The following is a 17,292-nucleotide window of genomic DNA, read 5'->3' as shown; positions in this document are numbered from 1 at the left end:
CAGAAAAACACACGAATGTGGGAGAGTGGATTTGTACAAAATGAACAGCCTGGTAATGGACAGATGCAGTTATGATAGTTATGGATGTGCAACCAAGACGATGTATGTTGTATCACAAGTTGGCTGATCAGTTTGTTTAACAATGCATTTTGTAGAGGGTTATATGTAGATGCAGTAATCTCCACATTTCAACCTTTTTCTCTAAATACATTTTAGTGTTTAATGTGGAATTTCAAATTAATTTTGAAAATGATTAACAATATATTTTTTTCTTGATGTGACTCTGTCCTAGAAATCATACAAGAGTCAAGAGTGGAGAAAAATGTCTAGAAATCTCACAGGACCTATTTTATATACATTCTATTCAAACGTTAGCTATCCAGCAGTTTACGTCTGCCCTTTAAGAAGTCTCTGATGCAGAAGAAAATATAGATATCTCCTATATCTAGTGATAATACGTCTCAATTCTGAACCTCAAGAGTTCCTTTTGCGCAATAACAAATGTTTAAACAATGCTGCTTTGTTGTGGCAGCAGGGCTTTGGCATTATACCCTTAAAAAAAGCAGACTTTCCACTAGAACCAGTTCTTATATGTTGCTTTTTTCCCCTTTTTTGTGTTTTTCTCTTACTATTACTGCTTACTTTACAACTCAGCTATCATATACCGCATGCCATTTTTTATGTTATTTGAGCAGCAGTGAGATTCCAGTATACTCTAAATACATAGTCCATAACTTTGTGGATTGATGTTGTGCTGATATATGTCACTGACAAAAAGGACTCTTCAATTCCAGTCTAATATATAAGCTACATTTTCAGATTTCCTCGCTTGTGTTCTGACCTTGGCTTGGTCCACAGGTGCTGAGTATGTGTTACAGCTCTGGCTTTGAGGTGGGTTCAGCTTTTTCTCGTAGTCTTTGATCCAGTCTGGAATGCCTAGAAGGATGCCCAAACGATGCAGACAGTTCATGTACCTCGGCTCCGACTGAGCCATGGTCATCAGGACCCGTTTAGATTTGGCCTGGCCCAGGACACGGGAGAAGGGCTCCAAAAACACCTGGAAGAACATAAATGCCAGAATTTTAAATGCACATGATCGTGATGTTTGATTACACATATTTATTATCTACATTGTATTGTACAAATTGTTGCAAAGCAAAAAGAGACAAGATGTTGCAGACAACTTGAGAGAGCTTTAGCTCTGAGATGTCCAACAAGCCATCTAAGTCTGTGGTTGGCATGACAACTGAATAACAGCCTCCTCTTCAGCGATTTAGCTGAACAAACTAAATTCAGAGGCTAAAGCTGCCCACTCATGTGTTCCAGGACACACTGAAATGTTGTCGCATGTTCCCTTTTTGTTGGTTGAAAGCTGTTTACTGGAATCATCAACACATAGTGCCAGCATCGATGTCCAATAACACTAAATATGATCAAGGGTTTGTTGCGCAACATCTCTAAAATTAGAAATATCCTGTCTCAGAGTGACGCTGAAAAACTAGTTCATGCATTTATTACTTCCAGGCTGGACTACTGTAATTCATTATTATTAGGATGTCCAAAAAACTCACTGAAAAGCCTTCAGCTAATCCAAAATGCTGCAGCAAGAGTACTGACAGGGACTAGAAGGAGAGAGCATATTTCTCCTGTTCTGGCTTCCCTTCATTGGCTTCCTGTTAAATCCAGAATTGAATTCAAAATCCTGCTCCTCACATACAAGGTCTTAAATAATCAGGCCCCATCTTATCTTAATGACCTTGTAGTACCATATCACCCTATTAGAGCACTTCGCTCTCGCTCTGCAGGCCTACTTGTTGTTCCTAGAGTATTTAAAAGTAGAATGGGAGGCAGAGCCTTCAGTTTTCAGGCCCCTCTTCTGTGGAACCAGCTTCCAGTTTGGATTCGGGAGACAGAAACTATCTCTACTTTCAAGATTAGGCTTAAAACTTTCCTTTTTGCTAAAGCATATAGTTAGGGCTGGACAAGGTGACCCTGAATCCTCCCTTAGTTATGCTGCAATAGACGTAGGCTGCCGGGGGATTCCCATGATGCATTGAGTTTTTCCTTTCCAGTCACCTTTCTCACTCACTATGTATTAATAGACCTCTCTGCATTGAATCATATCTGTTATTAACCTCTGTCTCTCTTCCACAGCATGTCTTTTATCCTGTCTTCCTTCTCTCACCCCAACCGGTCGCAGCAGATGGCCCCGCCCCTCCCTGAGCCTGGTTCTGCCGGAGGTTTCTTCCTGTTAAAAGGGAGTTTTTCCTTCCCACTGTCGCCAAAGTGCTTGCTCATAGGGGGTCATATGATTGTTGGGTTTTTCTCTGTATCTATGAAGCGCCTTGAGGCGACTTTTGTTGTGATTTGGCGCTATATAAATAAAATTGAATTGAATTGAATTGAATAGTTGTTTGTTGTGCCAAAGAGCACAAACTAATCAAAACATCAACTAGATTTCAGTTGGATATAAATATATAACATATCAGATCTTGAATTTCTAGCCTTCTGCAGAAGACATGAGATGCATTTTTCAGCATCCACTCCTGACCTGCAGCAGAAGAGCCTGACAGGTCCTGGTGGGGATTCGTGTGAGACACTCCAGGAGGAACTTGGCAACTTTGTCGTAACATGACACATCCTCCTCAGCCATGGACAAATCTAAACGACACAAATTCTGTTAGTCCAGTTGTGCATAATTCTTTTCTATGGAGCAAAATGATTTTCCATCATCTATCCTGTTAAATACCTACCTTCTTTAGCCACAGCTGCTGCCAGAGAGCTTTGCATGTGGTTGCTCAGGAGGGCTATGGGAGCATTAACTATTCCATCAGCTACCACCATGGACACAAGGTGGCCAGCTGTGCCCACGGGATCGAGGGCCGTAGTGGCACTAGAGAAGTGCTTGTCTCCTGTGTCTGTGGTGACCCTAAACAGCACACCGGGGGTGACCTCTAATGCTGCTAGGCCTGTATTACCTGTGCAGTAAGTAAAACATGAAATCACCCATTAGTTGTTGATGCCTTTGTATTGCTGCTAATTGCTCAAGAGGACACATCAAATTTAATTATCACAGCCTGGATACCCAAATGATGCAGACAGCTTATGTGTGTCGGTATGGAAGAGGATTATGGCAACTTAGAAAAATAGTGAGGCACGTCTTTTTTTTCTTTTCCACAATCAACTTCTGTTGTTTTTAATTCAAATTCTGAATTCTTTTTTTCTCAGAATTCTGACTTTAATCTGCGAATTCTGAAATCTTTTTTTGTTTGAAATTCAGCTTTTATTCAACTTATATTTTTTTCATTCAACTTCTCTTCTGTGTTTTTCAACTTCTGTTGTTTTTATTCAGCTTCTGTTTTTTTTTTTAATTTAACTTATCCCATTTTCATTCAAATTCTGAAATGAAAACATCATGAAAAGATGATGTAATCAAATTAGTACTCAGTTATCTAAAATTTGCTTTCGAGGTTGCTGGCTTTTTTAACACTAAACAATAAAAGAGACACTAGATTCTACATGTCTTAAGAAATGTGATTTAGTTAACTAAAAATAACTGCGAACCAAAACTAGAAAAGCATTTTTATTAACTAAAATAAAACAAAGTAGCAAAGTAACTAACAGTAATGGTTTTGCAAAGTCCTTGTTAATTTGGTAAATACTTTATCACAGCTCTTCCAATGAGGCTGTAACGGACGTGCTTATTGAGACTTTGGATGTCGAATGAATGTGAGTCAATTGCTTTCATAATGTTCTGTGTTTTTATTCTAATATCCATACTGATTTTTCCCAAATTCTTATCTCTGGCATTTATTCTCCATATAATAACACTACAAATGTCTAATAAAAATTAACAACTGACTAAACTACAATTAAACATCTTCAAAAGCTAAAGTGGAAAAACCAAACCAAAAGGTGAAAGGATAAATGTTTCTCTGTGCAACGTGAGACACAGTGGTGGTCATCCTTTCCTTTAATGCTAAAACTTAGAATATGCAAACTAAGGCCTTCAACAAATAAGGTTATATTTATCTTAGTAAGAGCTTGCAGGAGCTCAAAGTGCAGTCCCAACTGCAGCACAGCCGTAAAAGTGGGACCAGCTGTGTGTGGCACTGCTGCAGTTTTCAGCTACACTTGTTGTTGCAGTCACAGCAGTGCCCACTCTGTGTCTTCCACATTTATTTTACAGTATATAACTTAATCTAATCATCTGTTTATTTTACAGTGTGTAGTCATGTTTATGTTGAAATGAGTGCACTGGTACGGTTAGTTACGTCTCACCTTGTATCGACTGCCCTCTTGTGGACTTAATGTGATAATCAAACATGATTTCTACGCACGTTTGGCACTTTTTGACAGCAGAAACAAACATTTTTTATTTATATCTTTAAATCGAAACAAGGCTTTGTTTGTGCATAATTAGCTGAACTGAATGGCTGAAGGTAAAAATAATGCACTCTATATTACCAAGGATTCATTCTGGATTCAGTCTACACATATCAACTCATTTTACACCGTTCACTGGTTTATGGGAAATGGGAAACCTTGTATATGGTTAAGTTACATTTAAGCACTCAAAGTGCTTTCTACAACATGCCTAAGTTAGCTGACTCAGGAATACGGTATGCTGTAGCTCAGCAAGTATGACCTGCTATATCTCCTGAGCTACAGCCACCCCATACATCACATTTTGTTGAGTTTAAAAAGTCTAAAAATGGTCATGTTCAAAGCAATATGCCTCGTGCCTACCTGCATTTTTTTCAATGAATTCCTTGAGGGAGCCGTGAAGGGGTTTAAAGATCAGCTCCCACTGGCTCCACTCACTTAAATCCTCCAGCAGAGGGCAGGAGAGCAAGCTGGCCAGGGCCTGGTCCTTGGACATTTCACCAAGCCGACCCACTGACTCAAATCCACCTTCAGCACTGTTCATGGATGTGAAAGACAGAAGGATAAAGGCAACTGACATGAAAACTGGACCTGTCAAATGATGGGGAGTTTATCTTTAAGTTATTCATCCTCCCATACGGTTTTCTCATTTTAAAGGGGACCTAGCATGCTCACTTCCAGCTCTACATATTTATTGTTGGACTCTACATGTCCAGACAGAGCGGCTTTGTTTGATTCAGAGTTCATAGCAATCCTTATTTATCTTAATACTAAGCCTTGGTACAGTGTGTCTGAATCAAGCCATTTCACCATGTCTCCATTTAAGGCTGCTGTCCCTTTTAGCTAACCTCTTCTAATTAGCTTCTCCTCACAAACAGAAGGTTTGGTAAAAAGGTAAAAGGTAAGGTAAAAAAGGTAAAAAAGGTAAAAAAACAAACAAAGCCTGAGTTTTTGCCTCCACCACTCTTACAGATCTACAATAAACATAAGGAAAAGCATAACATTACAAATCCTTCCCATATACTGAGGTGCATTTCTGTCTGTCTGGTGATAGGCTTCTAACCTTGATTTGCCTTGTTTAGCAAACAGGGCTGATTCATAGCAGACTGGGCTCAGTCCTCCTCCACCCAGTGCTTTTTGGCGTTGGACCAGGTCAGCCAGTCTGTGCAGAGGACCATGCCCCAAGTCACGACTGTCCCGGACCCCATAGTGAGACCTCAGTGCTGACTCAATGTAGGAGAGCTGAGGAAACACAGTTGCAGTGTAGTTTTAGAACATCTACTGTGAAAAAAGGGGTGCTGTATCTGTGTCTGTTTTTATGACTCACTTCATCTGGATCAGTGGAGGCTACGTCGCCGCACTGTTTGATGAACTCAAAAACATCTTGTTTGGAGGGTCTGAAGCCACTGCTGGCTCGCTCCATGCTGCTGCCCAGAATCAAGGTGGACCCCACTGTGTCCTGCATCAGCTGCACACAACCAGATGAGAGACACTGAATTTGGATGATTTGGTGCAACTTGTTATCTTCTTATTATGACCGCAAATTCTTTTGCTTTGTTAATTTGGTCCCATACCTGCGATTTGCAGAGTTAAAGTAAATCAAAAATGAGAGAACTACCTGAATGTTGTTCACCAAAAACTCCAGGAAGCTGCCTTTCTCTAAAGACAGGAAGTCTTTCACGTGGAAGTGTTCAGACAGTTTTTTCTCCAAGGAAGCAATGTGTGCCAAAGTGATAGCGGAGTTCTGAGCAGCCAGTTTGTCCCTTAGATACTGCTTCACTTTGGCTGAGAAATAGAGAGCAGAAATGTGCATTTGCCATTTAAAAATATAACAGATTCATGTTTAGGATAGGATAAGCTAATATATGTGTAACATCTTGCGTTAGAAACCTTCACTTGGGAGAGATTTGGTGGATTTGTCCTCTGGTTTAGTTTTTTCCGTGGGTTTGGAGGTCTTGTCTTTGGGCACTAGGTCGTGTGGAACAGCCAGGGATCCCCCACAGATGGCCAGCTGAAACAGAGCTGTTTCCAGCCGATTACCTGACACCTGCAGCAGGAAGTTCTGGACGTGCTGGATCAGAAAACAAATAGAGCTTTGTGTCAGAGACATGGGACTCATTTATATGATCGCTGAGCGCAGAAATAAAACAGGCACACCTAGCTTCTCTGTTGCTTCTCTCTCTGCTCAGAGCAAACACAGACTTCAATCTCGTGTGTGCCATTACTGTGTGTGGAGGCTGTTTATTATATCTAAGAACTGAAAAAACAAACAAACTAGAAAATCTTTTCCAAAAGTCTAGTTTTTCTGATAAATGTGGACGGTGTGAAATCTGAAACCTGCTTTGCTATTACCTGCCAATTTGGACTAACACATTTCCAGCACAGTCTTGTCTTTGTTTTTGTTTTTCACTTGTCTGTTCTGGGGCAGAATGTGAGGTCCGCTTGGTTTACAGCAAATATAATAGAAACACAGGCATAGTTTGGGCACTGATGCTCAATGTAAGAATTGGTGTGTGTTTATTTTGAGTAACAATCCCACAACTTCCGGTGTTTTTTCCATTTGTCTTTTCATATACACCTTTTCCATGGAGTATGTGTCACTGATAATTCCTGTAAAATGATCCACAGTAGGTTGGTTTCTCTGATGAAAAACGGCAAAAGCTGTTTTACATGCAACCAAAATTCTTTAGGAGGCGGGTGTCACCATTCAGATTGGGCCACATTTGTATAGGCTTTACATTTGTAAAGCCACAGCGCATAATTTACTACATATAGACAGCACTGCAGGCCAGTAGGCCAGTCTTTTACAGGCCTCATGCATTATCTTACTGGTCTGCAGAAAAAACAAAAAACAAAACATCCACTAGTATTTTAAGTACTTTAGATGCCATCTTAATTTATAATCAAATAGCATTACTAATTACTATACTTCTATCTTATATGAATAATCCAAATCTGTAAATTAAATAGAAACTAAAATTTTAAAATAACAAAATAATAGATCACTAATAGAAAGAGAGGGGAATAGGTGCTCTCAGCAGGCAGCAAACTGCACCTTCATATGTCATGTTATGTTTTTGAGTTTTTGGACTTTATAGAGTTTTGTTGGTGTAACTTTTTTTTGGGCATTTATTCAACGGTAGAGCAGTTAAGAGAGACAGAGAAATGGGGAAAAGACACACAGCAAAAAGCCCCAGGTCAGAAGCAGGGCACACCCCGGACAGGTCACCAGCCTGTTGCAGGTCTTCTTCATGTATTTAGTCTTTGGGTTTAGTTCTACTCTTAGTGATTGTTTTTTCTTCCTCGTGTGTCACTTCCCCTGTATTGTTCATTTGTGCATCTGTGTTTCCCTGTTCAGTTATCACTGCTCACTTCCTGTTTGATTTTGATAGATATTTGCTCCCTGTGCCTTGCTTTTAGTTTTATCTTCCAGTCTCTTGTATGTATGGACAGAGCTGGGATGTATCGTATAGACATACTAGAGACAGCTTTCATTTCTATTTGTTCGTAATACAAAACAGTGTTGTCCGCTTACTTTTCTTCATGTTTGAGCTTGTTGAACAGGAGTTTTTGTCATCACATAATATTATACTGAGTATATGAAGAAAACAAAACAAAACTACTTGCTAGTGAGCATTCACCTCAGCCAGTTGGATTCACAGGTAACATATAAAAATAAACATATAAACCACTTCTTACTAGTTATGTGCCGTCAGTCACATAACTCAAGTTACAGCCCTGCTATAACTCATTCACACCTAAATATTCACATAATGCTTTAGTCTGGCTATTAAAGTTGTAACCAACTAACACACACTCTCACTCAAACTTTGATGGATGCTTTAGCGTCATTTTGTGACCTTCTTACTGGCGAATGACCCACTCCACCCAAGTAGGCCCAAATTTCCACGCTGAAATGACAGAAGTCCAGATTCAGCACACAACCAGACACCCACCTTGGCCATCCTGGGGCTGAACACCTCCCCTGCATTTGTAAAGACCGCCAGCACGACCTCGGCCGCTGTCATTGAAGCATACTTCTTCGAGAGATCCGAGCTGCCCGCAGAGGAGAAGGAAGCTGCTCCTTTCAGCGGCTCCAAGATGATCTTTTTGAGCTTCCTCAGCCGCTCGTATATCTCCTCCTCCAGCTCTTTCTGAATCACCTCCCTGGCACGCTCCAAGATGGTGTGCTCGTTACGGCCTACCTTCGAGATTGTCTGGAGTAGACAAATGTGTTTGTGTTTAATATGAGAATAATGGCAAAGTATAGCAGGTTAATCTTTACCCAAAATACAAGTGAAGTCGTTTCTTTTTGTTATAAGTTCACCCAATGAGATTTCCACACATCTCACTGTTTGTCATAGTTAATACTTAACAACGCATGGACAGTGGGGTTCACAGAGAAGAAATCACAGCATTATTCATTAAATTTAGCAGTTACTTGAAACTACCTTCAGCAAAAGAAATAATCAGTGTGGTCCCAAGCGGACATAGGCTCTAGCTGAGACCACAGCCGGAAGCAGAATAAAACAATAATTCATGCTGGCACTTTAACTCGATCCCAAGCCTCCCTGTATGTTTGCCAAGAAGGTTCATCTGGGAGGATACCCAGGCTGTGTGGGGTATGGCTGTGGATGCACATGCAGCTTGTGTAACCATAATATGTCCCAGCAAATATGTCCCAAACCTCTGCTGATCATAACTCATCAGTAAACCGTCCTGGAATGTAGCAGAACATTGTGCTTCTTACCGATATGGGCAGGCCAAGACCAGTTATCCTGATGCCCAGCTCGTATGGAGAGTCACAGTTATAGTGGTCAGCCAGATGCTTCATAAACTCAGCCAGGTCCACTTTTACCTTCGTCTGCTTCCTCCTAAAAACACGAAGTTGCTAAACAAAAGAATGGAAACAACATATATTTATGACATATACTGTAACTGTAAAACATAATTTAACAACAACAACAAAATAAGCTCCTATAAACATTAAAGCTCAAGTGCAAAACAAAACTGAATCCCTGTGAATGCACCTTTAAGATGTCTACAGTCTCGATCTGGTGGATATCGTCATCTTTCGTGTTGCTGTCAATCTTGAATATGCGGTGAATGAAGGGGAGCTTGCAAAGGGGGCCGAGGTTTAGCTCTTCGTAGCGCTTCTTGTCCTTGAGGCCAGCTAATGACTGGCCCAGCTCATACAGGGTACAGATGGATGTCACTGCTGAGGTGGTCTGGGAGAAAGAGGACAAAATAAAATTCAGTTTGGCAACCTGACAGTGAGAAAACAGGTGAAAACTAATGCGTGCCAACCTCTATGAACATGTTGATCTCTCTAATGAGGTACTGAAGATCTTTTAGAGCTTTAAGAGGCAAGTGCTCTACCCCTCTTGGGTCCAAAGAAGGCACCAGCCTGCATACCCGGGATATCACCTGGAAGCAGGAATGAAAGGCAGTGAGAGGACAACGACAAAATCAAACGCAGCGAGTTAGTCCAAATGTAACAGAGTGAAACACGACTCATTGTGGGAAGCACAAGCCTAGTGCACCCGTAGTGATGGTGCCAAGCCCAGATAAATGGGAAGGGCCAAATCAAATATCCTCTTGGAAACTTGACAGCAGATGAGAAACAAAGATGCAGCTGAAAAACAGCTGGTGATAAACTAAAGCAAAAACAAGATGGAAGAAAACTGCAAGCGAGAAAACTGGCGTAAATAAATATGTGTGTATATCAGGAAGACCAAAGATATTGATGGTAACCTGGGTTAGAAACAGTGAGGCAAGCAGTGTAGTCTGTGAGAATAATTTAATGTTGCATAACAGACTAAATGATTAGGAAAATGATCAAATAGCATATTATGCACAGCTACACAGTAGAAAAAATAAGTATAGTTCGTCCTCACCTTCTTTGTGGTGACCAGCTCTCCATCCCCAGCGATTTCTCGTATGACACTCTCCATCAGAGTGTTGATCGTATCCTGATCCATGTCCCTGTTTCTCCACCTCCCATTGAAGTCCTCCTGGTCTGCTTCCATGGCCTCCACAGCTCGCATATTTTCTCCAAGGAGCTCCCTGAGCTGTGCATGATAACCTTTATTAAAGACAGGGCCACTGCCTTCTCTCGGGCTGGCATCCCTCACTTTGGTCTTCTGCTCTTTGGTCAAACTCAAATCTGCCCCCAGCACTGGAAAATCAGAGGCAGACAGGAAGCTAAGCCCACTGGCCTGTTCCTGTTCTTTTTCAGGTTTAGGACTCTGTGTTGCTGTGGGAGGATAATACAAACTATTTAATTAATATGGACTATTGAGAATCTTTACCTTTTATGCTTGAAATGGAATGTTTTGATGTTTGGCTACCTGCAGCAGTCTGCCATACCCCAGTCTTGGGATCAGTTGTTGGCTGAGACTGAGTGGGGAGCTTCTTGGCTTCCCAGTTGTCGTACAGTGACATGTACTGGGCAAGAGGAAACTTTTCACCAAACTTCTGAGAATAGCAGGTTTGAAGCTGTTCCATTGATGGAGCAGTTAGCTGGTACGTCCCCATCACCTGAAACACATCAATAAACTTTTACACACCAACTGGTTTCCATAGGTAAATAGCTGCTATAACACAGTGTACTGCAGAAGCCAAAGTTCAGTTTTAAGAGTACATTGGTAGGAGATGAGTTCATTAAGATACAAGCTTGTAATGCATAAATGAAGAACTCTATTAAGAACTTCCACAAATCTCTCTGTGTCTGGCAGTTTTGCATATTTCAACTGTTTTGATGTAAGACAATCTCACAATGCATTGAAGTGAGCAAAGCACCACTTTATGTTTTCACATTCTTAGGTGAGAAAATTACTTACAGATGGCTTCAACCAAATTAAGTAGTGAGAGGGAAAATGAGCCGTCTCTAACTGCATCCTTCTATTTAGTTTACAAGCACGGGTGTGTTCCCACTATCAAATATAACTACATTAATGGGTTTATGGAACTGGATAATGTATTTAAAGCTGATTGCTGAACTCCTCTATGTCAACGGTTGTGATGTTGCAAAACTGGAAAGGACGGAACGATCAGCTAACAAAATTAGGAAAACTACTGATGGTGATGCCTGTGTTATATATATTTATTAGGGTTTGTGTATGATCGACTGTTTTCTTCACTATATAAGTAATACTGAGTAATATTGAGTAATATTACATGTAGTCAGAGGTATGAGGAATGGAAAATGTTGTCAAAATCCAAATGAAATCAAATGCTGCAAATACAAATGCAAAACTCTGCATGGTCAATCTGGGACAACCTTGTCAAAATTTATGTACTAAAAAAAATGTACCGTATACACAGGTAGTGTGAGACATGTTTACGCTAAGTGGACTTTTTAATTCATTTATCCTCCTGCAATGAAAACTCATTACTCTGTAAATTAAAATAACCCCACCAGGAATATTACCCCCCAACCTAAGCATGTCAGGGAGCATTTTAGGCCTCTTTTTATATTTTCATCTTCGCGAGCTAACAGAAACGGGACTGAGAACTATCTGTAAGAGATGGTAGATGCTCAGCTACTGACTGTATTCTAGTTTACTGTTTAGGCTAACCAGTAAACACATTTGAAAAAAAGCATTCTTTACTATCTTTACATTAAAAAATTAAGTTTTTTATCTTGTGCTTTTGTTTTATTGTTCTTCTTTGTGTCATTGTTCTATTATGTGTTTTATCCTATTGTACAGTGTCCTTGGGGGTCTTGAAAGGTGCTTTATATATAAAATGTATTTTATTATTATTATTATTAATAATAATAAATTATGATTCCTTTAATGTCTGTACCTTTTAACTTAAGAGGCAACTATTAGCCTCAACAGTATTGCAGATTTTTACTGGTTTAAGATGTCAAGATAGTCAGCATCAAACTGTAAAGATAAAAGATGCCTATATATATATCTATATATATATAGATATATATATAGTATCAGAGTGCACAGCTAACCTCTAAGATCCTCTGGTAGAGCTGCTCTTGGGACAATTCCTCAGCTGGCTGGGGTACAGTAAGAAGGGGAATAACAGGAACATAATGGGAGGAAGATACGGAAGCAGTGGAAATCAAAGGAGATCCAAGAAGGTTCATTCTTGCCTGAGTGGGAGGAACAATCTGAGGACTGGCATCGCGCTGTGGTAGAGTACGAGGGGCAGGGCTACTGCTCCTGATAAGCGAGTCAGGTGTACGTGGTGTTGTAGGTCTGCTGTTCTCTTTAGTCTTTGTGAACATCCCAGCCTGAGGCTGATTGTGAGGCCGGTGACTCTTATGGTACACCACATCCTCCACCACAACCAGATCTTCATTCAAAGAGTCTACCAGGCTGGAAACTGTTTTGAAGCCCATAGAGACTAAGGAGACGTCATGGCTGTATTTCTGTTGATAGGCTGCAGTCAACAACTTCAGAGGGATCCCATCCGGATGTCCTTTCATCATTTTCACAATTCTCTTCAAAGTCTTACATCTTTTTTTCACCTCGGGAGCTGTTGCTGATTCCTTACTTTGAGCTGCAGCTCCACATTTGGCTCCAGCTGTCGCCTGGTTTCCCCCACGATGGTCCCTGTGAAACACCAGTTCTTCTTCTAGAACCAGATCCCTCTCCATCGAGGATACCAGGCTGGTCATGGAGTCAAAGCCCAGTTTGGATAAGGTCAAGTTCTTGTGATATGTCTGGCTATAGACGATAGCCAGCTTTTTAAGCGGGATCCCATCAGGGTGCTCCCTGACAATGGACACTAGCTCCGTCCGAACTTTTTCCATCTTGAGGGACACTATCAGGGAGAAAAGAGACCAGCATTAATGGACAATATGATTATCTGCTAGAAATATAGCTTGCTGTATAGTAAGTAAATAAGTAAAACTTTATTTATATATATTTATTTATATAGCACCTTTCTAGATAAAAGACCACAAAGTGCTTCACGCAAGGATAACAAAGTATAAAACAAAACAGACAACACTTAACAAAATGCAATTCTAAAAAAATGTGCTTTTAGTTGTTTTTTAAAGGAAGCTACTGAGTCCCGAGATCTTAAGCTCAGTGGGAGAGAGTTCCACAGTCTGGTAGCCACCGTGGCAAAAGCTCTGTCTCCCTTAGTTCTCAGCCTTGTATGATGAATGACAAGTAGGCCCTGATTACATGACCTAAGAGACCTGCTAGGGACATGGGGCTGTAGAAGTTCAATGATGTAGGCAGGAGCATGTCAATGAAGAGCTCTATAAGTCAGAACCAGAATCTTGAAATGGACTCTAAAGTCAATGGGGAGCCAGTGCAGCTGTATTAGCAACAGTGTCACATGTGAATACTTAGATGTTTTGGTCAGAAGTCTTGCTGCAGCGTTTTGAACAATCTGTAGATGCTCCAAGGAGTTTTTGTTTAAACATGTAAACAGTGAATTACAGTAGTCCAGTCTTGATGAAATGAAAGCACCAATGACAATCTCCAGTTCAGTACGAGATACAATGGGGCTTAGTTTAGAAATGTTTCTTAAGTGAGAAAAACAGGACCGAAGTTAGTGTTACTGTGTATACTGTGTTTGGCAGTGTACTTAATGTGTTAACCAGCTATTAACCAGTTTCGAAATGGTGACGCCACTGCTCTAAGTAATCGCTGATAAATTTATTTTTACAGCCAACTGTAAAAATGTCCAACTCACTGAGAACATGTTCTTCATGTTGTGTGTTTATACGGTGTTTAAAATTACTTACACATCAAGGTTAGAATCTGTCTCTAACACATATGCCCTGAAAACTCCAGTGTAAATGTGGCTATAGTCAAATATAATTATATAATTAATTATTATACTATTTTGATGTATATTTCAATGGCTTCTTATGTTCTCCAATATCATGTTTTAGATTGTATGATAAATGAATATGTAAATAAAGGCAGGTATTTGTTAACCCAGAGAATGACTCAACTTTACATGTTCACATTCCCAGCAGTCAGCTGTTTTATCATAAGGTTACAAAGCCATTGCCAAATACCTGCCTGGCATAACAAGACAGACAGCCAAAACTAACAGTTGCTGCAGATTGCCTGTGGCTGTTGAAGCTGGTGGCTGCCAGCTGATGCATGCATGAGGACGGTGAGAAGGTAATTCATAGGTGAGGTGTCTTTTTACTAAGAAGGGTTTGCTTTACTTTCTAAGATGTCTGTGAAGGTTCTCAGTCATCCAGGTCATCGTAGTCTAAGGAGCTTGGAAAGAAAAGCGTCTGGACTTCTTTGAGTTGCTTGAAGACGTTTCACCTCTCATCCGAGAAGCTTCTTCAGTTCTAAGGGTCAAATGGTGGGGAGTCCCAGATTTAATCCCAGTGGGAGTTTCCCTCCAAAGAGGGACAAAGGACCCCCTGATGATCCTCTACCTAATCGCATGAGCCAAGGTGTGAAAGCGGGTGTGGGTAAACTACCGCCTTTCACTCCTCTTTCACGACAGATGGTTTGAAAGAGGAGTGAAAGAAGCCATTTACGTCCACTGTGAGTGACCATCTTTGAACAGAGGCGGTGGTTTACGACACCAACTGTCTGCCATCTATAATCCAGTTTTGAGTTTCCTCCCCAGACGCCTTAACGCCCACTCATATCCTGGGCCATCTGACCTCAGCAAATCACATGATAGGGTGGGGCTAGGCTTCACAATGAGCTCACCTGAAACCCTGGCTGATTGGGACCCACACCCGCTTTCACACCTTGGCTCATGTGATTAGGTAGAGGATCATCAGGGGGTCCTTTGTCCCTCTTTGGAGGGAAACTCCCACTGGGTTTAAATCTGGGACTCCCCACCATTTGACCCTGAAGAAGAACTGAAGAAGCTTCTCGGATGAGAGGTGAAACGTCTTCAAGCAACTCAAAGAAGTCCAGACGCTTTTCTTTCCAAGCTCCTTAGACTTTACTTTCTAAGATGCGTAGTGTATTTACTCAACACTGTGAGCTACTGTTTTGTTGCTTTGAGCATTTCATTGCATGTATTACATGTCTGAACTTAACCGTTAAATACAACAATAAATATTCAATAGTGTGTGATTTAATCTACAGCCCAAATTTAGCAAAAATTTAGCTTAGTTTGGAAAAAGAAATGCCATAAATTCCTCTTGTGAAATTACACTGTTGGTGTGAACGGCTGCATTAAGAAGAAGTGATTCCGAAAAAACATTTTTAATAGACCAAATATTCACACAAATTTTACATGTCTGGTGTCTAAAGGTCTTTATTATTTATGATCACACATGATCTGAAATGAAATCTATCACTCCCTCTCTGTAAATATAGATAGATGCTTCCAATTAACAGCACACATACAGTTCCACAAGTCTTTGGACAATAAGACTGTTTATAATTTTGCCTCTGAACACAACCACGGTAGATTTGATTTTAATCAAGCACCATGGTGTGAATGCAGTGCAGACTTTCAATTTAATTCAAATGATTTAACAAAAGTTAAATTAACTGTTAAGGAATTACAGCCATTTTTATACATATGCTCCCATTTCCAAGAGGCTGATTGTTAATGACTCTCACACCAGTATTAAAAACACTCCTTTATATTTAAAGTTAAGACGGTTGTTTGTCCAGTTGCTTTTGAGCTACTGGCTTTTCTTCTTCAAGGACTGTATGTCAATGTGTTTTACTTAAATTAAACTAGCGAAATGTGCAGGTTTTAATGCTCAAATGTCCAAGATTAAATTTACACTAAATCAAACTGTTGTGGCTTACTAATCCTGTGCACTAGTCAATGTTTTATCACTGGTGGCAAACACTAAATGTGCAGCACTGTGAATAAAATGGCACTAGTTATATCAAAATAGCAATAAGTGAGAACATGTTAACCACAGAAGCAGATTATGTTTTATCCAAAAGAACCACAATGTGTTTGCTGATGACTACTGTTTGTGAGTTTACACTGTTATCATCTATGAAAACCAAAAGGGTCTATAAACATATAGACTATATAATAGTTATATGTGTGCATAAAATACAGCCAATAGTACAAAAGTGCTTGCATCAGAGCAATCTTACCTGTTCCTTCAAATGATAAGATCTGCACTCATCTCTCCTTGAACAAAGACATGAACCTGAAACATCCTGTTCAAGCTTAAATACTCTCCTCCTCCTCCCTTCCCTCCCACCCTGCTGTGTTTCGTTTCAAGCATGAAGAGAAATGAAACTGAAACCAACAGCCATGCTCATGTATGCATGTATGTCATGTCCCTGTCCTTAATTTCGATGTACCCACACTCACATTTCCAGAAATGGTCAAAGCATTAATGAAGACTGAGAATTTATAAGACAACACAGTGTAAAGTAAGTGAAACTGTTCTCTGATTGGACACTGGAAATTGGGGAGAAAACAAAGAGGGCATGAGGCCTTAGGTTTCACATTCCTGGCTTTTGCTTCAGCTGATTTACATCAGCTGTTGGGTAATAATCCATGTGACATGATTAGACTCAAAACAATCCAGTACACAAGGAAAGGAAACAGAAAGTAATCACAGCTCTGTGTAGTTCTGGATACATGTGTACATACTTGTGCATGTAATAATTACATCATCCACCAGCTCATCTCTTTAACTAACCAGAATATTTGGCTCACACTGAAAAACTTACAGCACAGTAAGTTTTGATCTTACTAAACTCTGTCTGTTACATTACTTCCTGTCAACCTATGGTGATATAATAAGGCGTGGCAAAACAGAAACACACACAAGAAACTTCAGAGGCCTAAGATGTTCTTGCCAGTCACGTTTGGTTGCTCAACTCCTGTGGCGTTCAAAACCCTCTTGGACTATAGAGGGGTAGCTCACAGTCCAAAAAAGTCATCAGTTATCTCAGCCACACCGTTTTCATCCAGTGTCTGAAACAAGTTCTTTTAGCTCTCTTTTCCTCACTTGAG

General features: G+C 40.3%; 1 protein-coding gene across 4 annotated transcripts in view; it reads right to left on the bottom strand.

Annotated features, from left to right (window-relative positions):
• LOC146382087 (uncharacterized) overlaps positions 1–17,292 on the bottom strand; it is a 50,359-nt gene that overhangs the window by 31,849 nt on the left and 1,218 nt on the right. For 2 of the 4 annotated variants that reach the window (XM_084938373.1, XM_084938374.1), the window contains 15 exons: positions 12,356–13,173; positions 10,737–10,926; positions 10,284–10,642; positions 9,694–9,813; positions 9,417–9,614; positions 9,137–9,277; positions 8,343–8,603; positions 6,277–6,457; positions 6,005–6,171; positions 5,714–5,854; positions 5,450–5,628; positions 4,750–4,922; positions 2,754–2,978; positions 2,552–2,661; positions 842–1,057 (listed from right to left, as the gene is read on the bottom strand). In XM_084938373.1, coding sequence (XP_084794499.1) covers positions 842–1,057; positions 2,552–2,661; positions 2,754–2,978; positions 4,750–4,922; positions 5,450–5,628; positions 5,714–5,854; positions 6,005–6,171; positions 6,277–6,457; positions 8,343–8,603; positions 9,137–9,277; positions 9,417–9,614; positions 9,694–9,813; positions 10,284–10,642; positions 10,737–10,926; positions 12,356–13,162 — 3,468 coding nt within the window. In that variant the 5' untranslated portion in view covers positions 13,163–13,173. Of the gene's footprint in view, positions 1–841; positions 1,058–2,551; positions 2,662–2,753; positions 2,979–4,749; positions 4,923–5,449; positions 5,629–5,713; positions 5,855–6,004; positions 6,172–6,276; positions 6,458–8,342; positions 8,604–9,136; positions 9,278–9,416; positions 9,615–9,693; positions 9,814–10,283; positions 10,643–10,736; positions 10,927–12,355; positions 13,174–16,418; positions 16,486–17,292 lie in introns of those variants that run through there. The other 2 variants (XM_084938375.1, XM_084938376.1) reach the window with 2 other exon arrangements.

The sequence above is a fragment of the Perissodus microlepis genome, chromosome 8 (assembly GCF_051167445.1).
Source record: "Perissodus microlepis isolate ML-2025 ecotype Zambia chromosome 8, ASM5116744v1, whole genome shotgun sequence".
NCBI lineage: Eukaryota > Metazoa > Chordata > Actinopteri > Cichliformes > Cichlidae > Perissodus > Perissodus microlepis.
Note: the sequence above shows the minus strand (reverse complement) of the source record. Positions and strands in the feature narration are given on the sequence as shown.